At 32.8% G+C, this 24,861-nt stretch overlaps 1 protein-coding gene across 3 annotated transcripts in view; it reads right to left on the bottom strand.

Moving 5' to 3' along the window:
- Nucleotides 1–24,671, bottom strand: part of LOC126832439 (tyrosine-protein kinase Abl) — a 41,224-nt gene extending 16,553 nt beyond the window's left edge. For 2 of the 3 annotated variants that reach the window (XM_050563207.1, XM_050563216.1), the window contains exon 1: nt 24,356–24,671. In XM_050563207.1, coding sequence (XP_050419164.1) covers nt 24,356–24,461 — 106 coding nt within the window. In that variant the 5' untranslated portion in view covers nt 24,462–24,671. Of the gene's footprint in view, nt 1–4,894; nt 5,006–24,355 lie in introns of those variants that run through there. The other variant, XM_050563225.1, reaches the window with a different exon arrangement.
- Nucleotides 24,672–24,861: the final 190 nt, after the last annotated feature.

The raw sequence follows: 24,861 nt of genomic DNA, 5'->3' as shown, positions 1-24,861 counted from the left end.
AAACAGTATTAATTCAGATGTCTTATACGTATACATTCATAGGGAATAATATGATACATTAAACAAGCAACTTGATGTTTATATAAATACTAGGCTGATATGAATATAATTTTAATGATCATCTAGTAATGATTATCTATAGTAGGGTTTAAGTTAAATAATAACTGTACGACTATGAGTAAAAGGTGTTAAATAAAAAAGAAAGGGAAAAAAAAGTAGAAAGTAGAGACATAAATATTAAGGAGAGGGGCAGAAAGTTTGGATATTTTAATCTTGATAAGGAAACCATTAATGACCTTTTAATACTAAATAACAAATTTTTGTTTTACAGCTTATGAGTCTTCAAACTGATCCGCAGTATATTTTCACTTGACTGCAACTACGGATATGTACATCTCGTACCTCTGAGTCGAATGAAATACATGTAGGGATAAGAGTTAGTGGTTCATCAATACTAAACTATTTTTTGAAATTATTTAAAATAAAAATGTATCATTTTAAAATAGATCTGAAGCAAATAGATAGGGTAGTTATTGTGCAATTTTTATCAGCGATTTTAAACAGTTAAAGATGGGTTCCCAGAAAAGTATTTATCGGGTGGTTATTTCCAATAAAAATATGGCAATCTTGGTATATATGGAAAGTAGAGATATCCAATCTTACTAGAAAAATACTGGATTCCCCGAAAAACACTCATGGAGTGTATACAGGACAAAAATGTAAGGGTTCCCCTAATCGACAGCCTGGCGATTAGGAATTTCGGTATGCGTGATGTCAAAGGTCACACGTGAACATTGAGCGCTTGATGTAAGTTAATAAACTTTATGAAGAGTTAGACTTAATTAGGATTCGATATTTTTAATAAATAGTAAGCAATTAAAGACAACATCGTCTTATGTATACAATGAATTCTCCTCTGACTTCCAAGAGAGGTAAGTCACGTGACGTAAACATGACCTGGTTTGATCAAATTTTTATAGCAGGGAATCCCTCGCAATTACAGTGTTTGAGAAGGATTTGAAGCAAAATTATGACAAATTAATTAGTTTGAATATGTTTTTAGTCCATATATACCATTAAATCACCCAGTTTGTATGTGGGAATGTATCTTTAAAAGTAGACATGATCTCGAGGTCATGCCATTTTTCACAGTGTTGAAAGAACAGTTTGATGAGTATTATGACTCAACTAATGTAGAAATATTACACATACAGGTACACTGAATAAAACATCTTCACATATAGTATGGTGCATAAAGTGTATGCATTCAAGAAAGATACATGTATTACAATGCTAGGGCACAGGAATTTTAATATTTTTTTATTTGTAACAACTATTAATTTCCAGATTGTGAAATTAAAAAATATCTGTCAAGATTATATATATATATATAATATATAATATCTATATTGGTTTTGGTCAAAAGAAGTAGGCCACCCCAACACATTTTGTGACCTTAGTATTAGAGCTGGATTTGATTAGTTGACAATTGACATATACATGTACCTATTTCTATATTTAAATAAAAATAAAATAAAAATCGACAGTCATTTGGTATAAAGATAATAATACAAGATTTTGTCATATAGTGACATTGTAACATTATAGCTTATCATAGTTTGTCGGCTGACCAATATAAAGCCGACATGATTGGTATAAAGATGGCCTCAGGGGAGCTAGAAGTTGTATAATTTTAACAGGGAAGTTTGCCAAATCAGACATACTAGTGTGAGATACATGTATGCCTTTAATCAGACAAATACTGATTTAGTAAACTTTCATATCTACTGAACAACATTGACATACTTGGAAAATTAATAAAACATGACTAGTTTAGTTAGACGAAGAGGGAATGACTAGATGGGAATTTCTTTTTTCTAGGAAACTAAAATAGATTTTCAACAAATCCTGGATGATCTACAGGTACAGGTACATATATGTACATTTACATGGTATCTGAATAATTGAAATTTTGTGAAATATTTTTGAATTGCTTATTCCTAAAAATTCTATCAGCCAGTTGCATCATCATTTTGATAAATTAATGTTAATTCTACTAAGATAGGTTGCCATTTAATGAAACATATTCATGCCAGTTGGAAGTTATCAGATACATGTACAAGTATCACTAATCATATAATATTAAAAAGATCAGATGATAAATATAACCTTAAGAGCATTCACAAGAAATAGTGAACAACTGACCAACAGAGTGACTACTACATTTTAATGTGGGCAGATAAAAATGCATAGGCTTGAGAACGTGTGTATAAATTATTGAGACCTGTGAAACATAGCCCAACCATCACATAAATTGACAACAAGTACATGTACATATAAAAATATGTAAGTCGTTAAACAATGAAATTATCAATTTAATTCCTGAATTGAGTTTGTTAATTAAACGTTTATGTAATCATATTTAAAAGAATAATACAAAATTCATAGTAATCTTATTACATTTTATCATCAAGTATCATTAATAGTAATAACAGTGGATAAATTGGTCCCTAGATAGTACTTCATTTATCTTACTAATTAACACAAATTGGTTAGAGAGGTTTGAATCAATATCATTCCATGTGTTTTAATTGTAGCTCAACTTTCACCATTATCAGGTCAAGTATACCAAGGTTTTTGAACAATTTTCACCTCTGACCTCCTATTGTCTATAGACCAGAACCACACAGTTCAGGTTTACATTATTAACATCAGGAATCTATACTTTTCCCCCAGGGCTAATATCACTAATGGCACTAAACTGATGGAATAATTTAGATGTGAAGAACAACAGATCTGTCGTCGGCTATAAATCGCATATCTACACAAACCTAGTTATGAATGGTTCGTCGAGCAGAATCGTCATTGATGCGAAGGTACACGTGCGATTTTTTGAACAATTTTTAAAATCAGCGGGATCGGGAGAAAAAAAAAAGCTTGTCTGCCCCCCCCACACACACACTTTAGGAACTGACAGTTTATTAACTATGACTAAAACAGTTACCGGTACATAAGATAATTGATTAAATCCAATATTCATTTCAGAGAATTGTTCAGCAGAGTCAGCTGTGCCCTCCAGACTAATTTATCGTTAGTGATATTGTCAAAGGTCTGATTTATTACGTCGATCTCTATGATGCCAATTAGAGAAATTAAATAAGATATCTAACTAAAATTTACACGTAGTCAACAAACTATGTAGGTTTACATGACTGTGATTCTTTTAATTTGTAATTTGAACTAATTTCTTAATATGTTAGATTGGCTTCCATCTAAAAGGTACTGTTTACGTGATGTAATCAAAATGATTTTAACATCTGAGTCAAGCATCCGGATTTCTATCGAGTTGGGCTATTGGCCAGACCAGAGTATAATCTTTAGTTTAATGTGCATTACATTAGCATCATCTTGGAGTTCACATCTTAAAGACGGAAGTGGTCTAAAAATAGTCCAGAATTCTTGATTGAGAAAATAAGTTGAACAAATCGAAAGGGTGTGAGTGAATGTAAAATGCATTAACCAACTACATTCGAGCACCATGACATATCATTATTAAAAAGTTCCTGGTATTAAAATGCTACAGGAAGCGGTTGTATATGAATTAAAATAGAAAATATCTCTAGCAGCCTTGGTACTGAGTAGCAGACGGGTTCAAATAACGATTTATCTGACATAGTTGTTTCATGTCAAATTGACATAAACCATTGAAACTACAGACCATACAAATCTTCAATCAATAAAATGTCATTCTGATAAATTTATACACAATTAAGATCAAGTCTATTCTTGATCATAATTATATTTCAGTCATGTGGAAATAATTTTCATATTAATGGGGGTTGCAAGTTTAAAATCTGATATTATATTATTTGAAATTATTAAATGTAAGGTGAAGTGGGGAAGGAAGTTTGGATCTTTGGATTGTTTCAGTGAAAACGTACTGAGATTAATGGAATTATAATTTAATATGTATTTAAAATATTTGGGCTGTGAAAATAAATTGAATATAAATATACTGCAATACTACATGTATCCCCCGCTAAACATGTACATTGAACAATACAAAATTTGGCATATTTTCATAATAAATGTTTATTTTGTTTGTAAATTGACTTCTGATTGATGAGCTTCTAAAGTCAACAAAAATACTGTGTAAATTATTGGTGATTCAGACATAATTTTGTAGTGCTGTTTTCTGAAGGTTGTGCATTAGTTAATGATGACAAATTAAAAAGTACATGTAACTGTACTTTTTATCAGTGAGTGATAACGATAGGTATCATAGGATGAGCAGGTCACCAAATTGAACATGTACCATTACATGTACATACAGAAAGATACATGTATAAGCTAAGGATTAAAATAATTATATTTGATAAGAAATGTAAATTGTACATAGGAAACAGATGTTTAAATACAGAAGATAATATGAACATAGTAAGAATTATGTTAATTATAATTGTGTAATATATGTCGCCACATTAAGTATAAACTCAAACAGTTAAGAGACATCAATAAATTGCCACTTACTCTAACCAAAACTGAACAATTATTCAAATGTGCAGAAAAAGCTACAACAGTTTGGTGTTTTACAATTGCCATCAGACATTCTAATTCCAAATATGTAGCAAAATTTGCTTAGCTAAATTGCAATGCGACTTTTTACAACACAATTAATACATGTAGGTAGGTTGCGATGTAATTCAATAATAAAAATGATATTTTTAATTTTTTGTCCACATGTATGATTTTTTATGTCTTCTGGACTGGACTGCCTTGTGCATTTATATGTCTCACAATGTCTAGATTATTACTGACAAAAATTGGTGCATGAATATTTCATCCCTTTTTGAGGAAAATTTGCTGTTTCAAATAAGATACTGTGCATAATTACCGAAGTACATGTAGGTTGCAATCTCTGATCATCGCTGCCATACATGTAGCATCTCCTTTAAACAGTATTCATTCTTTAAAGCTGCATTACATGTACATACCGTACATGTAGTATGACAATTTATAAACACCATTATAAACAATAAATCTAAGTCTGCCAATCGATCACAGAATAAGCATGCCAAGTTGAATGTTGATTGTACTTGAATTAGCCGAGGCTTGGGCTTTATTCGACGAGTGTTGTCCCAGGAACAACCAGAAAAGATTACCAAGGGTATGGAACAGTTGGACAAGTTTCACTTAATATCTTCTACAGTCTTTGTGAACGCTACATAGTTATCTGAACAGCGTATTATACCATGAGTATCATAGAAATGTTAGAAGCCCTTGAATGACATTGGAATTAAAAGTTTTAATCTTTTCTTGTTTGAGTGACAGTCTGTTTACTACATAGTTGAGATTTTCTTAATCCCTCAGTACCGAGATCCTGTTCATTGACTGACTGTGCACATTGCCATGTAATATTGACATGTTTTCAGCAGTGTAATGTGAAGTAAACATGGGGTGAAGTGGATTAAATGCTTTATCTTCACAATCTCTAATAAATAGACAGCTTGAGGCTGGAAATCAATAGACAAACAATGACCACTACCAGTGACCAAGGTCACAAGAATTTCCCAGTCATTGATTAACAAGGTAACTTGGAGAAATCGGGTATCACCTGGTCAGTTTTAGAGGATATGCTGAAAGACACACTTATAAATACACACCTGTTCACATATGTGTACAAATGCAGGGATGTAGCCAGGATTTGCTGAGTGGTGGAAATAATAGCTGCCAAGCGAAGGGAGGAAAATTTTTTTGGGGGAGGGGGGTAATTCAACCCTTCTTGGTGTATTTTCAGAGGATCTGCTGCCTTTTGTATTTGCTTCAGTGCAAATCAAATTTCCATTTATAATTTATAAACCAAATTCACTTAATTTTCATCAATGATACAGACACTCTGCCAGGGATCTAAAAACCGAAAGTGGTAGACTAACGCCACCTGGCCTATGTTACTCCCCGGTCCAAGCTACGTACCCCTATACCCCAAATTTCAGACTCGTGGCAGACCTAGTGTAGCCGCCAACCCCGAACATACCGGCTTCGCTTGGGGGTCATAACTCCGAAACCGGAAGTGGTAGACTAACGCCACCTGGCCTATGTTACTCCCCGGTCCGAGCTACCCCTATACCCCAAATTTCAGACTCGGGTAGACCTAGTGTAGCCGCCAACCCCGAACAGACCGGCTTCGCTCGGGGGTCAGAACTCCGAAACCGAAAGTGGTAGACCAACGCCACCTGGCCTATGTTACTCCCCGGTCCGAGCTACCCCTTTACCCCAAAATTTCAGACTCGGAGCAGACCTAGTGTAGCCGCCAACCCCGAACAGACAGACAGAGAGACAGACAAACGACAGTCACAAATATTAGTATAGATTACTTTGAGATTAAAAATTAAAACGATTCTTAAAATGGTTTGTGTTTTATTTAAGTATAACGAATTATGACAACAATTCTAAAAAACAAAAGTTAGAATGATGAGACTTCTGATTTTAACCAAAAATAAAACTGTATACATGTATTTCATTGGAATTTATATGCTGATTTGTTTTGTATGATGATGACCATCTAATCTATTTTGTATAGCATTTTACGTCTATAAATGTAAATAAAGTTTAGGTTTATATACATTGAACTGTAACCGATTTTGTGTTCCACTGTCAATACAGAAACCCAGAAATTAAAATTTGTAATCTTTTGAATTTTGAGTGAGTTGGCCTCATCAATAATCGAAATAATAACAGATCAGTTCAACCCATTTCAAAATCAAACAGTTTTAGCTCCGTTAATAAATTGGTACTATCCACATTATTAATTGGTTAATGTGATGTCAATGAAATATGGGTTAAATTCATGACTTCACAAAATTATCAATTTCATTAAATATTGAGCACGTTCTTGAAACTCAGCCTTGGGCAAAACGTAAAAAAATCAGAAATGAACATTTATTGAATCAATCAGCAGATACAATTCTAAACCTTCTGATCACACCTCCATGATAAAAGAAACCAACGGAAATTAGATTTAGACTAACAACATAATACATGTATGTCTTTGACCAACACACGTTTTACATCTAAGTGTTTTCACCCTTTTAAACTTAATCCTCCATTTAACTCTCTGCAAATATATTTTTATTTTCCTTTAAATCCTGTGAACAAAAAAGGTAGACTTCACCTGGCTATGAAAATATACAATGCACTCATGAATGTTGTAGGTTGGAGATAGAGTATAAATAAACATATATTTTAATCACATGGTGTACATAAAGGTCGTCTGGGTCTGAACAACATGGTTGATTTGTCTGGGTACAGTAACAGTACTTACTCAGTACATTAGTAGGTAGATAGTCAATATTTACATCTAGACAAGACTTACCAAATTTACATTAACACAAGTACAAGTTATTAGATTGGATACATACATGTACATATATATTGAATTATGACACAGATCATAATGTTAATTCAATTGATGATGTTTACATATTCCAGGCTGAATCTGTTGATCACTTTAAACAGATTTTAAATTTCAGTAATCTGACTTGATCAGTATCCAGCACAGATGTATGTTTCCTACATGTACATCATTGACCTCATAATCGTGAGATTTTAATTTTCAGTAATTTGACTGATCAACAGCTAGCACAGAGAAACGTTCACTACATGCACTTACATGTATATTATGAAAAGACCTTATAATCGTGAGATTTAAGTTTTCAATAATTTGGCTGATAAATCGCTAGCACTCACTGATGTATATTTACTACATATCATAAGACCTTGAGTCATAATCATGCAATGTTCACACTCACATCAACATTTTACAATAACGTATCTGCAGATAATTTCATGTGGCAATATTTAACTACAAATCAAATCCTATAATGATCATATCCTGAGTTAAGACTTTTACCAAATCTATATTGTTCTTGTTTGTACTAAAAATACACAGAAAGTACTCCCTCAACTCAATAAATTTACTTTCCTTCTCTAAGAAAACCTTGTATTTATATCAAAACAATAGATCAAATATCATAACACTTTTATAACACTATACACTCATTTATTACCAATATTGGCACCTCTTGTAATAGATTAATATGGTGTGTATTGATTCTGGGTTTAATCATTCTAATATAAACATAATCAAGTATTATAATACACAGTATAAATAGATAACCAATTGATAAACTACCAGTACACAAATTGTATGATAACATTTTACATACAGTATTATACTAGTGTCATATTGAAAGTAAATAAAATACCTCCTTAATATTTGTTTACTTTATTTCACAAAGATAACCAACTGAAGATTAAAAAATACTGATTAAGCCTAATCATATACATGTACTAAAATTTGTGTTACAGAAAATATAGACCAATTCAATAGACTTTGGGGCCTCTATTTAAATCATGTTCGAGGGCTCTTGTTTAGGCCATTAACTGCTTGGTTGAATCGTCAATTTATATGCCATAAATTCAAGTATATCAAAGAATTTAACCCAAAAAACAAAATAAATATAATTAAATTTTTTGACACTTTAAATGTGTAAAAATGTATAAATTGATCATTTTCTTTGAATGTCTTGCTATCTGAGATAAACAAAAGGTGCAAAAAGCGGACTGGTTGGCAAACTTTTACCTTTACCGAGGATCTATTCATTCCAACAGTTTGGACTTCTGAATCCAAGTTGAACCTACATGTATCACACCATTTCATGTACAGCGTACATGGGCCTACAAGACTTGGATGTCTTGGAATGTTTGTTTTTTCTAAAATGTGTCGTAGTTTAGTATAGAATCAAAGCAGTAGGATTGATATGCTTAATTAAATGTTTAGATGATGACCGGATCCTAATAATCCACTGAAGTCACACCTGACGATTAGGTGTCAGTGGGAGTTGGTACATGTACAGCAATATACATGTACATAATGTACTGTATGTACCAGTGGATAATGACCTTGGAGCTAAATGTTAGAAAATCAAAAGAAACTTATCAGTCAAAGCATTTCAATGTTTAAAGTTAAACATGCATTATACATGAGGTAAATATGCCTATTGCAGGTCTTTCTTTGGGCCTGAAGTGTTATCTAATTTAAACATACATTATGCCATTATGGGAGATTAGATAAAGAGCTGGCAGTTCTCACTATAATAGTTAAAAACTAGATAATGTAAAGGGAATTTGCTGAAAATTTCAGTCAAATTGATCCACTCTGAACCAAGAATTTAGCCATTGAATTTTAGCCCTAGCCTCGATCATCATTACTGAAGTCTTGATTATCCATTTTTTGATTTTATTTTAATCATCAATGAGCATTGAGCAGCAGATGGGATTCCAATCCGCTAAATATTCCAGGCTATAGATGACATTAAGAATTCGAATGGTCTGGATAAGTTAATTTAATAATTCAGATAACATTTCAGGCCTAAAGAAAGACCTGCAATAGGCAGATTTAGCTCCTGCATAAAGTATGTTTAATAATTAGACATCAATTAACTTATCAAGACAATAATCAACTCTCGATTCCATCATTAGTCTGCGGTATTTAGTGGATTTGAATACATTTTCTGATGGATAATTTAACGTAAAAATGGATAATGAAGACTTGGTTTATTATCGCAACAGAGTCAGTAATGACGTTCAAGACAAGCCTAAAATTGAATTGCTAACATCTTGGTTCAGAGTGAAGCAATTTGACTGAAATTTTCAACATATACTGTTTTCATTATCTATTTTTTAGAACTGTCGGCTCTTTATCTAATCTTACCTAATGCCCTATTAATAAATGATGAGGATTTCCGACAGCTCCATATTTAGAGATAGTATTAATGGGTTAAAAAGTTTAGGTGACATGACTGACATGCATGCCTTAGTTGAGTACGTAGATAATGTAATATCCATCATTAATCACCAGTATTCCACATGAAATTGATAATGCAATATTATAAATAAACTTGTATTACTGTAACTTGAACTCAAGATGTCAGGTGAAAATCACAGTTCAACAGCTAAAAAACATTATTTTATATTAACTTCCTTATAAAATTAAACATACATGTACATGTACATGCATAGTAAGACTAATAGTTAAGATAGTGGGGTGTACAGTAAAGATAGTGAATATGAGAAGAGAAAGTAAACTAACAGTTGTGATTTATTACAACTGACTATGATGAAACATCTGGCTTATTCAAACAACATTCACCATACTTTGTTGATTTTCCACGCTTACATTACTTCTGCTAAAAAGATTTTCCTTTCATCTGAGAATAATTGGTACATTGTCATTAAGACTTACACAATATACACATCCGAAATTCCAATTTGATTTTTTTTGTTCGTATAATACTCTCAAGTAGAGGTGGATTTTAACATACTGATTAAGGTAATTTTTCCAAATGATTGATTGATTATGACTGAGAGAAACTGTGGCTGGTCAAGGGGATAACAAAATATATCCACATTAATGGGCATTGTAAAGATTAAGGGTTGAGACAAAAAACCCTAGGTTACATGATATGTGATCATTGCCTTGAATGTTTGTGGATACAAATGATTGATCTGTCTTCCTAATATTTGGGCCAACATTAATTTGGTTAAGACTACATGCAAATCTTATTGTGTATAGTCTTACTGTCAATGTGCCGTTAGCTGAAATATTGGGACTTTTATCATACATGTACATCACATGTACATTACATTTGTACATGTATTGGAGGAGGGCAGTCTTAAATTTTCATCAGTGATCTGAAGTTCTACTTTTCTGGCCAAAACTAAAACACTAAACTAATAATGTCAAATAAACACTTCCCTATCTGAAACTAACAAAATTATATATTTTTTTTCTGAATGTGACAACAAACAATAGTAAGCTTACATTAATAATCGATTGTGAGGAGTCCGTCTAAATTGACTTTACCACAACAGTTACACAATGAAAACGAGATGATGTATAATTTAAACATACATTTTACTCGTTAAGTGTGACGTTTTTAAAATGTTAACTACCCCCTATTGTGTAATTAATTTGACGAAGTGACGAAGAACTATGTACTATGGTCTAAGAATAGGTTAGGTAAAATACCTCCAAGGCGTTATATTACGCCCTTCACACAAGTGAATGGCAGTTGTCCAGGACGTAATATAATGTCCTACACATGGGGGGGGGGGGGCTAAGCGGCTAAGCAAGAATGGCTAACTCTTTATTAAACTCCTAACTAATGTATCTTTAATTCAAATCTAACTCTGGGAAAAAAAAAACATTCCATAAAGCCAGTGTGCCCCAGGGAGATGAATCAATGTTACTGATTTAAGAAATATGCATTGTGTGGTTTAAATTAAAGTTTTGTTTGTATAAAACAGAACATCTTTGACTGTAAACTTGACTATCTTAAACTCTAATATACATGTACGCTTGACACTGCTTCACATCATGATCATAGTGTAACTAAATACATTTTATATCATTCTTTTTTTCAACATCTGTTACATTCATTTAATACGCCAGACACACTGCTTATCCTTTACATTTTTTTTTTATACATATATAATTCCCAGTTCAAATCTAAGGTGTTCAAAAAATCTTCCAACAATTCTGAAAGTGCAACTGAAGTTTGGCATCAGAGGTATTTTCATGGCAATTCAGCTGGAGGTATGTGAAATAAAAAAAAAATGCCACTGTCTAAAAATATCAGAATTTATTGCCTGTTAATGAACAATGTTAAAAAACATTTGGTTAGATTTTTAGACAGATGTACTGCAACAATGAATAACCTGTATTACAGATGAATTCATATCAAGATTTGTTTTCTAGTTGAGTTTATTGATTAAATTCCAAATATTATCAACATACAGTATACACATGTACATGTACATGTATTCCATAATGAACAGTTAGTCAAAGTCTATAAAAAATAGCTTTTCCATAAGTTTTACTACTGTTATGCTTTGACTGGGCTAACAAGTGTGCTATGAGGGAAATTTTGCCTTGATAGCGGCACTACAGGAACGCCCTACTCTTATTTCGAATTGGAATAAGTGCACACCAATGTGTACACGGGACCCCAGTTTTCCATACAATCCGAACAACTACACATTTTCCCTTGCCAGACTCTCCACCCTGCTCTGCTAACAAGGGAGAACCACGCCGGAAAATCCTGATGAACTTTCTCGACCAACACCAGGATCGAACACAGGACCTCCAGGTTAGCGAGCCAATGGCTTAATCACATGTACATATTGTAGCCACCTTGACTACCTTGTATTGTACTTGTAGAAGATACAGACAATTGTCTTAACAGAATTACTTTCATACCATCTCACCTGCTTCAAAATTTGACCTAGATTCATGGTTCAGACTCTGTATCAGATCAACAGACTCACTTGTCAAAGAAGTCTCAGAAGTTGATGACTACTGTATAATTTGGCATGTTATCAAGTAAAGGGTTGGGTTCACATCAAGATATAGATCGTAAATATTGAGGTAAATAATCAATTTTCTCAGTTTGTGAACAAGGTTTTGGATGACAATACTTTCGGTTAATAGTAAGATTATTTAAGAAAGATCCACGTTTATTTGATTGCAAACAGGATTTTAATAGGCCACCGGGCTGTGCTACATGTACATTTGTATGAGTGTCCATTCTTATCATGGATTGTTGAAACATTTCTTGCAAAAGATTGTTACAATAAACTCCTTAAATTAGGTTGTCACAGACAATGGTTTCATGATAAACCAAACTATATTTGGCATTATTTTTCCGAACTTTCAAATCTAGACAAAGTAAGTGAACACATTGGTATGCGTCAATTTGTCATTCAACAGTTATTTACATAATTGGTATAAAATGTCAATATAAGTATAATGATAGTAATTACATTTATTAGTTTAATTAATAGAGCACAACTTACGGTCATCGTGGATAAAACTCAGATAAAGATAAAATAACTGAAATGCTGCAACTTACTGTACATGTATATATAAACAATTAAATTATGACTTTGTTTATTAGAATTATACAAATATATCTTACATCTTACAAATATTAAGGATGATCAAATACACATAATTCATTTAATTGAAGGTAAATTGTTGACAAAGAAAACAGCCAGTTTTGATATCATAATCAATAATGATTTGTGAGATAAAACAGGTGACCCTACTCCTTGTCACGTACAACCGGGGAATCGAAACCACGCCAGTTGACTCAATGACAGACTTTATGATACAGCGCATGCACGCTAACCATTCAGCCATCCACCCCCTCCCACATTAATTAAGAGCTAAATCTGCCTATTAATACAAGTCTTTCTTTAGGCTTTAGATGTTACAGAAATTATTAATTAGACCTTTGTTTACATGACAAGCTCAAAATCAACTCTGTAGACCCTTGGATGGCTTGAATTTAAACATGAAGACAAAATGTAGGCAACTTACAGCACCCAAAAATATCTGAATTAAGTATTACAACAATCAAATTAAGCACTTTCATATTAATTAAATCAATAAATGGCTGACCAAGTGAAAGTTTACCGGTCCGTTATCACCGACTCCAATACCGGAGACTACCGATGAATGGCCTGCTAATCGAGGGTACTGTAGCCATTGAGAAGCTACTTTATAATTGAGAATATGTGGGTGGAGTTACATGTATCGTCAAAAGTTCAGCAATTCTCAGAGACAGTTGCTGTCTATTTCTAGTCCAAACTTCCAACAGTGACAACTTTGTTCAGAATAAGGTAATTTGACAGAAATGTTCAATATTTTCTTTTTTTTAATTTATCATCTATTTTTGAATTATTATTGCAAGAATGGCCAATTCTTTATTAAACTCTTAACTAACGTATATTTAATATCCTACTTTTTTTCACCAACCAAATGGGCTCATGAAGATGATCATACATGTACATACATCCTGCAGTGTGCTACATGTATTTCGTCAAATTTAAACTGCAAACAGGTACATGGGACTTCGATTTATCCACCTCGACAATGCTCCTTGAAAAGCCCTCTCTCCTTAACCTCTGACAAGAGGAAACCAGGCTTAAAAACCCTGAGGAACATAGAGAAAATCTAACATTATAACATGTTCATTAATATCCTTCAAGGTCAAAGCTTACATTTCTACCTAAAAGTTAAAAGTATTCATACATGTAGATACATGTAGGTGCCAAAACCTTTCCAAGTGAAAAGCTTCCAACCCGACATACATGTGATATGTATATATTAGTAGCAGTGATCTTGTCCACCGAATACCTTGTTAAAAAGAAATACTACCACCCCTAGGAACTCCACTGGGAATGTAATTACTATTGTAAAGACAAAAGGTTTCCTTTTAATGAAGTTACATAGTATTAGTAGTATAGACTCTTCATATTCTTAATTACAATTGTATCCAAACTGCATAATCAACTTTATAAAGCATAGAACTTCAAACAAATTTAATGAGGGACAGGCAGTGTAACATTATCTCAACACAAACTAGGTCATTTTGGAAGTAAAATATAATTATAATATGACATATATTTTTGGCACTTGCTAACAGTATTTTCTTTTTTGCACCACATGTACATGTATACACTGTTTTCATTATTATAATTTATAAATACATAATTTAATGCAGTTTTTCATTAAGATAAACAAACTTTATAGCAAATTTTCTGTAACTAATATCACAGGTAATTGTATGTCTGGTGTCACCTGTTCCACTTGTGAATCATATTCATAATATCAATATAACTTGTAAATTCATCATGACAAACTTCAGTAACATCAAGCATTTTCAAAAAAATTCAACCAGACTTAATTTGACTTTTTCTCAAGTTACATACATGTACAGTATGTACATCATACATGTACAAATTAAATTTGCTTATTCTTACTCTTAGTGAGAATATTTCAGAGAGAAAAAAATATTGAATCACAAAACTGGACGTGTCCTCCATTATACAATATCAATGACAGGTTTAACTGTAATATCTGACCTTACTCAAGTTCCATTATAATATCAATCAATATCAGACCAAAGTGATTCATAATCCGTCTCATGGCATCATTTACATCATTCTACGTACATATCCAGTCCTGATTCATTTAAACTAAATAATGATAAAAACAATCCAAAATGGCCAGTTCAATAATGGCAAGTTTTTCGAGCTCCAGACAGACTGCATGTACAATGTGAGTGTAATGCATAAAATATAATCATTTGTAACTCTGAAGTGAAGGACTCTCAGGAAAAGCAGTCAGAAGATGTTTCTGTTCATTTCTGAAGATGCTCCATAGCTACTGTTACCGGTAATACTGCCACTGGCCTTATTCAGAATTACATGTAAACCTACCATTGATGAAATGTCACAATTTTGGTATTCTGGAATGTACATGTATACATGTGTAAATTATTATAGGTGGTCCTGTCTGAAAGATGTATTCTACCATTAATACATCTACATCCTGAAGGAAAAGGAATAGATGCCAAATAGTCTTTAGACTCGATAATCAGTCTTTCAGATGAGACATGTCCTTTTCATTCGATCATAGGGGTGGGCAGTCCGACAAATGTTGAAATTTCGAGTTTATTAGTTCGACCTTTGAGTACAACAGTTGACTTTCTTGCATAAGTTGACCAAAACACTGCCTAAGAAGATTCCCGACCTTTCCTTCCTCCCTTAAAAACACTCCTTTACCTCCCTGATGAATTCATTCAACTTCTGTGTACAACATAATTTTTTTCATTAAAAGTTTCACTATTGGTCTGCTATAACGTGAAATCTCCTTCTATCCCGGATAAGAACGACAAAACAGGGGACCCATAAGTGAAATAACCTAAATGACAATTTAATTTGACGTTTGTGTACAACGATCTACTTTTGTGCATACCTCGACGAGTCTCAGATGTCATCAAAAACACTGCTTAAGAAGACCCACGACTCTTCCTTAAGTTGACTTAAATTTAAATCGTCAGTTTTGGCCATTTCACCATCCCCCCCCCCATTTTGTCGTCCATATCCAAGATAGAAGGGGATTTTGCGTTCTTAAGGGAGGAAGGAAGGGTTGTGGATCTTCTTAATTAAGCAGTGTTTTTGGCGACATCTGAAAAATGTACGCAAAAGTCGAATTAAACTTGCAATGGGCAATGGGAAGGGGACCTGCAACTTAAGAAAAATCTTGAAGTGGATAAGCTACATACATATATGTCTATTAAATTTTGTACATTACATGTAACAGTGCCAAGCTGCCAAAGTAAAGCAGTCAAGTATATAAATAACACCACCTACATGCAACAACAAAATCTTGGAAGATAAGCTATTTGCAAGCATTATCATTCTGTGAAAAGCACAGCTTGAACACAGAAAATCTTACCTTTGAGAAAATAACAAGGTATTCCATATTCATGCCAACTGTATTCCATTTTTTAATATATATTTGAAAACGATTGAATTATGGTTTGAATTAAAAGCTTAAATTTACACTACTGTATGCCTTTGAATGAAAACATCCACACAGTTACAGCGCCACAATTAAGTTACCGATATTATTTATCTTTTTGTACAAAAACACACTAAAATCTTACACCTTTAAATTTGACACAATAATTAAAGAGGACCGATATCAACCAACAAATTCCAACATAAAGCTACATGTATAAAAGACATCTGTCACTAAAAAAAATATTCGTCAGGATACCTACATGTACATATGTAATGTACATTTATCATAAACAGACGGCACTCAAACCCAGACACAAGTAAAATATTCTGGACACATCCAAATGTCTGTCTACTAACAGTGTATGGAAAGTGACTATTGATTTTTTGCTTGCCATTCCAAACCATTATATATAATTGGATTGTAATTTCTGAAATGCTTTCTCTTGTTGAGCCCTTGTGGTGTTAAATGACAAAAAAGTGTCCACTTTATCATGATATGAATCATCCTATGGATTGGATATGATGAGCTACTGTGGTCTCTGTTGATATAATTATATCAATATTATCTTAACTTAGCCTATTTCACACTAACATCAATATGGCATACATGTAAGATAAATTCTTTCTCAATATACTGAAACCATTTTAAACCAGTGCAAGTTATTTGGTCAACTAGAACCCTAATTTTAAGCATCATAAAAACAAATACATTACATTAAGTAAGCAGATTAAAGGCACAACAAACTAGATTGTCCTGATGTACATACGTACGTAAAGAGTCAAGACTGTTGTTATTATGTAAATCCATGTACATGTAAGTACATCAGGTTACTAAAAAACGTTCATGAAAACAAAGTTGCTTGTACGAAAAGGAAAGTGTGTGTGAAATAGCGTTTATTTAACATCCGCTTCCATCAAAGCGATATTGCCAGAAACGAAAGAAGAATTATCATTACATGTACTTTATTTGTCTAAGATATATAAACATGGTGGTTTTAAATCAATAAAAACCTACATGTATGTCACCTTTAAATGGATGTATAAATCCAAGTTAGAATTTATTGATTTAAATATTGTTTGGACAATACTGTTTTTAAATAAAAGTAGTTTTGATTGTGAACAGTATCAGAATCTATGTTTAAAGGGACAATAACACTCTTGCTGGCTTGACAGCTCCAGAAAATAAAAAAATAGCCTTATTCTAAGTACTAGATGGGTTAGTGTCCTACCTGTTGTGTAAGTAAATTATCCATTAAATCCTATTTTACTTGTCCAGAGGGTTCAAAGATATTTTTTAAATCCAAGTCACATTTGAAAAACTTTACGTCAGGCTTTTCAATTTAGTTGAATTTTTCCAATTTTTTAAATTAGGTGTGTTAAGATGAAATTTGTATCATCAATTAAAGATACATTATGGGAGATTTTTATAGAGAGTTGGCCATTCTTGCTATAACAGTTCAAAAGTACATGTAGATGATGAAAGAAGAATATATTGAAAATTTCAGTCAAATTACTTTATTCTGAACATAGTTATCATCGTTGTAATATTTGACTAGAAATGGTAGTGAAATGTGCCTTCACCTTGGCCGATCGTTTGATTGACAGGCGTTAACTCCACCTACATATCTCGATTATCAAGTAAAGTTTTCAATGGCATGCGGAAACGCTCTACAGCGGCCTCGCTAAGTACACTCTATCATTTAGCCTCGATCTAACTGACGTATTCTCATCAGGGTGCGCCATATTTGAATTTATCAATAAGTGAACTCCTATTTAAATCCGAGCTGTAGCCGAGCCATCCGTGGGTCTACAGAGTTGATTTTGGGCTTGTTGTTTAAATAATGATCTAATTTATAATTTCTATAACATCTGAAGCCTAAATTAAGACTTGCAATAATCAGATTTTGCTCTGGCATAATGTATGTTTAATTAGAATATTGTAAAATAGTACAATTTGTTGACCAGAATAAAGATTGGGACATATTATTCAGTTACAACAAGAGTGGTATTGAGCCTTCAAAGTCTCTGATCATCATATTTGACGAATATTTTTAATCTCTTGCAAACTAAATGTAAAATATTGTGAAAGTTGAATCCTTAAAAGGAATAACAGATCAAAATGGATTCAATTTTAGTTCAGTATAATTTGAAAAGGCATACAATGTAACTAATTGAAAATTTGTCCACATTCGGCATCCTCTGGATATGGTCCAAACAAGCCAGTGCCACAATTTTTAAAATCTGACTGAACCAAGCTGGAAGATTACATGTATCTACATATGAACGATTGAAATTTTATATGTTAAATAATGGGTATGGTACCTTTCAGTGTGGATTAAGCTGTAAAAATTAGATATTGTAAAATAAAAATATCAAATATGACATTCAGGGGCTTTAACTTTAATTCTGACATGCTGAAGCTACTGAAAAATATTCTAAGTATGGCTGTCTACATGTATCTTTAGAAGAATGGAGACCTCACTTGATGTGACTATGTTTTAGACTGTAATCTAAAATCAAACACAGATATGCCTTTTTCCACAAGAATATTGATTAATGTAGTGTTGAGAAGCAAGTTGAAGGTCACTTATCTCTCAATACTGTCAAAAACAACACTGATGATCCAGAAACGGCTGGAAAAGTATATTTTACTTTTCATTCCTTATTCACATCTCAACTAACATTTTGTACATTACAAATCATTAGTTTTCAACAAATAACAATGGCATGGGTTGTCTACATGTAGGCCTACATGTACATGTATGATTGATGTAAAAAGGACCACTGAACTCAACTAGGCTGCTGTCTAAAGCACAAAACAAGAACATTTTATCTTAATGGTCTTGCCTAAGGCACAAGATAGTCTGACACCAGCCCTGCATATAAATTCTATAGATGTTGATTCTTGGGACCCTTGATAATACACATAATTAAATTACATGTACTACAGGTATAGGTCTATAAAATAAGACATTTCAATTTCAGTCCTGGCACAGAAAATGTAAGCTACATTTGTATATACATGTATAGGCCAATATCAAATTCTAAAATAAATCAGTTAATGGCATATGTAGATGTACTAAAAGGGAACTAATAAATATTGACTTTATTCTGATGGTTTAAAATAGAAATGTCATATACATTTATGTAGGCCTATATGTACATGTGATCGATTGAAATACAATTTCAGCAAATGGATGCAAAGATTTTAGAATGACTGATTCTCAATTTCCTCCATTTCTTTTCTTTCCACATCAATCACTTTCCAAAGTCAGGAATAAGGAAGAAAAATCTATAAAGGCCATAGTAGCATGACAATCGCATTGTGAAAGGGAAAAAATAAAAATGCAAATGAAAAGCAACTGTGACAGCTGAGCCTATTATACCAGAAAAAAAAGCCCAATAGTGTACAGCCATATTGTTTGGTCTAAAATATAAACACAGTGTAGTACATTTACCAAATTTAAGCTTATTCATTGTATACAAAACTATATACAATAATGTTTTGTTTAAAACATGTACATTAAAAGAAAAAAAAAATTAAAGTGTAACTGTAAAATGTAGTTCAGTTAAACATACGTTATGCAAGAGCTACATGTAAATATGCCTATTTCAGGTATTTCTTTAGGCCCGATTGTGAAATGTTATCTAAATTATTAATTAGACATTAATTAACTTATCCAGACCATAATTAACTCTTGATGTAATCGCTAGCCTGCGATGTTTCTTGGATTGGGTTCCGCTTTGCTGTTCGACTTCCAAGTTCCATTCATGATTTAATCATGAAATAGATAATCAAGACTATGTTTTTTTATTGTACCGACTTTAGTAATGATGATCAAGGCTAGGGCGAAAATTCAATCGTTAAATTCTCGGTTCAGAGTGGATTAATTTGACTGAAATTTTCAGCTAATTCCCTTTACATTATCTAGTTATCCAGCTCTTTATCTAATCTCCCATAATGTAACTGTGAAGGACCCGAGAATGGGGAATGAATTGGAACATTATCTTCATAATCATGTATTTGATTATAGAATGTACAAGACATGTACACTAAAGGATTGCATAAGAATGGAATGTAATCATTTTTAAGTGAAAGCTCTATACATTTACGCACACAGCCAGTAAAGTTGGAATGAATAACAGGTTAAGCAATGTCATTGTCAATGAGTCAATGACTACAGTATTTTGTATTATACATGTACATCTACCTGGATGTATTCATTCATATGTGTAAGTCTAAATGCAGATTTCAAAGCTCTCTGGCAGGATTGATACATGTATCAAAGCATCATAAATCGTTTATGATTTGTTATGTTATGTTTTGGGTAGACTGCTTTTATGTAATTGTCATACTGTATTCAAAATGACCAAATACAAATCCAGAAATTAATTGATCCTTTAATTATTAATAACAATTAAATACATGTACATGTAATCAACAAATCATTGTATTTATTGCCAATCAAATATTCAATGGAACCTGATGTTAACTAAGACCAATTAAAATAGTATCCTCCTTCCTACCAGTATGGTAACTACATGTATCTCATGCTGTCCAGTCATTCATTAATTAAAGTACAGTTGATCACAGATTGACATAATGACAAGAAAAATCTAATTAGAAGGATGTATTCAGCTTTAGGCTAATCATATTACATATACACGCACTCATAGTCATAGCTATTTATACCATATTTATAAATAATTGATTATAAACAGGCTGTTGTTCATTTTATTAGTCCATAAGAAAGAACATTCTGATAAAATACCCCAACCCAATCCATTAATCATAGTTCCAAATACTGTCCGAGGACTACATGTCCACATGCAAGTCATAACTACGTGTAAATGTAAGTGAACACAATCAAAAATAAGAGACAATTGAATTGCATCAATAATTGAAATGAAATGGGGGTTTAACGTTTTACCGTTCTGCTCCGACTGGGCTAATGAAGACAGGCATATGCCATACATTGTGCGATAAGGGAAATTTGCCCGGGCTGGCCAGGCAGCAGCACTATGGCCTACTCTTATGTCGAATTCCAACAGCCAAGGGATCTTTTATGTGCACGCCAACGTATACACGGGACCTCAGTTTTTTGGACCATGATTGACAAGGAGAAACCACATCAGAAAATCACGATGAACTTTCTCGGCAAATGCAGGGATCAACCACGCAACCTCCAGGTTAGCAAGCGAGCGTCTTTTCCACTTAGCCACCGTGGTTCTACATCAATAATTAATTACACTCATGACTTTTGAGGAGTTATTCACAATAAGACAAAACACAGATTTCAACCAATTTTTCGCTATTCTCAGGCGTTTGGATTGATGTACGCTGCATATGTACCTGTATGTACATCTAGGCCTACATGTATGATATATTTTGTATATCAATTTAACTGCCTATTTTCATTGGGGATTTTTGAACCAGAAACTGGTTGCATAAGCTTACGCTTTGTAATTTTGTTCTTGTGGTGTTCGTTAAAAAAAAAAGTCTAAGACTTGGCAAATCTGAATGCGCATCAAGTGACTTATTTTGATTCCAAGATGGCTACAGCTCCTGGTTCATACATTGTACTCTTGTTGAAATACAAAACTGTACGCTATATGTACATGTACATTTAAAATATTAATAGCTAATAATGTATTTCTTAAGCTTCTCAAAATTCAAATTAATCTGGGAGTGTGTATATTTATCTCCAGGGCAGTAAATAAATACCAGTAATCATAAATTTTTTCATAAAAATATATTTAAGAACACAAAATTAAAACTTTAGAATATAGTATACTTCCATTGAGACATGTAAATATCTGATTCAGAAGAAAGAATTACATGTAATTCCATCAAGTTCTAACACCAGTCTGGTTTTAATGAACATGTTGTGTAAAGTGGTCAATTGAATAAGCTCAGACTGGTTTAACATCATTTGTGTAGAAATGCTGTAATCTTCTGTCACCTTCATGTATTCTTTTTTCATCCCTTTACCCCAAATGCTTTTAAACTGGGTTGGGTCAAAGATTACAAACTTTCTATGACATGTACTTGAAAACAATTAATTTTAAATGTGAGTGAGAGAGAGAAAGAGAGAGAGATCGGGTTTAACCTCCACTGGACACAAACTACATGTAGGTCATTTCGGGACTAACATAGGGTTCAATTTTATTTCAATAATTCGCTTGCGCATAGGGGTCCTCAGCAGTGGGAGGCAACCGGGGGACCCACAGAAACCCATGAGGTTGGACTGGCAACCCTACTCCTTGTCACGTACAACCAGGGAATTGAAACAAAGCCAGTTGAATCAATGACAGACCTTATGATACAGCGCGCACACGCTAACCATTCGGCCATCCAACCCCCCAATTTTAAATGAGAGCAAAGAACATATTATTAGACTGTGTATTTGAATAAAATTTGAAGTCCCTCCACTGAGTAGAAAAGATGATTTATTCATTGAAATCTGCAATGGGATGAATACAAAGTAAGAATATAATGTTACAGATCTCCAAAGTATACTAGTACATTTGTACCTCATCACAGTTTGACTTTGTTTCTTGAGTTGTATATTTTATCACATCAAACCTTTTCTTTTTTACTTATTATTATTAGTACTAGTACTAGTAAATCTAGCACATGTATGTAGATTGTAGAGTAGATGTACCATTTTACATACATGTATAATATATGCCTAATAAAAAATGTCATAGTTAAGGTCGCTGGTTTTGTACATGTAAATAAAGAATAAAGTAAGATACAAAGTCAGACCCAGTATAGAACTGAATGAAACTGAGACATTCGATATAATAACTCTCTTGCTCCAATTATTAGTGCCCACTTTCTATGGGTTTTCTAGTAACTGTAATGTAAACTTGTCTTGTTTTGAGCCAAAAGTACATGAAAGTAAATCTCCACATTGCATCTTTACACATGTAAGCCTATACATATACATGTATACATATGCTTACCTATATTTTAGTTCATCAGCTGCTCCACTTGCAATAATTATGAATGATAATTGAAAGTTGTTAAGCATGTTATTGTGGCTTCATGAGTCAGAAAATGGAAAATGTTGAACATGTTTTTTTTTCATATTAGTTTACCTTCAAAAATCAATTGTTTGGTTAGTATATGTACATGTAGTGTATGTCGGAAATTGGTAAATGGCCCTAATTTCGAATATAACATTTTTGTTTTAGTATGTATATATTACAGTAATACATAGCTTCTTTGTCTGAAGTTCATGGTTATTTGATTTTGATAATTTGATGATATCCAATTTTATATATAAAATTTCTTGGTGACAGTGCAGTTTATTGCAATTGTCACTACAAAGAAACAAACATAGATTAGTCTTTAATCTCAACTTTTTCAGAAGCAGTCATAAGATAAGATCTCTCAATAAACGGGCAAAACTGAAGAGGACGAATAAAGACAAAAAGAAGTTACACAATCATATACTAACTGCACAACACAAATTTTTAAGAAAATCATATAATTATATATACACCCTACAAATGAAGAAAATATTATAAATTCTGAGACAGTTTTTCATCTCATAAATCTGATGATTCAGGCCTTGAATAATGCTAATGTCAATGAACTTGTCATCAATGATGGACTCCCGATTTATAATTTGACCTCTACTTGGATCTATCGATCACCATGACCATTCAGTTAAATGAACAAAGATATAAGATTGTTTAAATGGGCTTACAGACTTCCATTCTTGTAAAAATTAGGCTATTGTATTTGTTACTAAAATGGCAACAATATTGTAAAAATTTTCATGTTATTATTGTAACAATCAATGTTGACATCATCGGGAGTTGTCTTTTTACAAGCAAATTCCACATTTCTATCTTGAAGTTTTCGTTTGAAAATGATATATGGTATCGATCATTAATGACCTAAACTTACCATTGTGTTCAGTAAATATATTTACTGATGGAACACGGGCTTCTTTTGTCTTTCCTTTAGGTTTACTAGTGTTCGTTCGCACTTCTTTTGATGCCTGAGCACCCATTCTGCGAACGAGCGCGCGGCTGACTCGCCCTAATTCTCGCCTTTACTTTCAGGTATGCCACCATTAATCCACATTTTTACATTACACACTAAGGGTTGAAAGTTGCGATTAATATATTTCCATGTATTAGGTCATAATATTGAGCAAACGTCGACCAAAATTCATTTAAAAGTCTATACTTCCTCCATTAATCGGCAGTCGCCATCTTGATTTCCTTTCAATTTGGAACGAGGCTGGTTCTGCCTGTGAACTTTGACCCAACGATGAATAATACGCAACTTTTGTTTTCTTTTGCTAGAATCAAGAAGGGGAAGGGGTAAATTCAGGAACGTTAATTATTGACGTTAAAATATCAACCATTGGTAGACCTAATCCTTGTAATCTACATGCCAAAAAAAAA

This window comes from Patella vulgata, chromosome 1 (assembly GCF_932274485.2).
Source record: "Patella vulgata chromosome 1, xgPatVulg1.2, whole genome shotgun sequence".
In the NCBI taxonomy this organism is placed as follows: domain Eukaryota; kingdom Metazoa; phylum Mollusca; class Gastropoda; family Patellidae; genus Patella; species Patella vulgata.
Note: the sequence above shows the minus strand (reverse complement) of the source record. Positions and strands in the feature narration are given on the sequence as shown.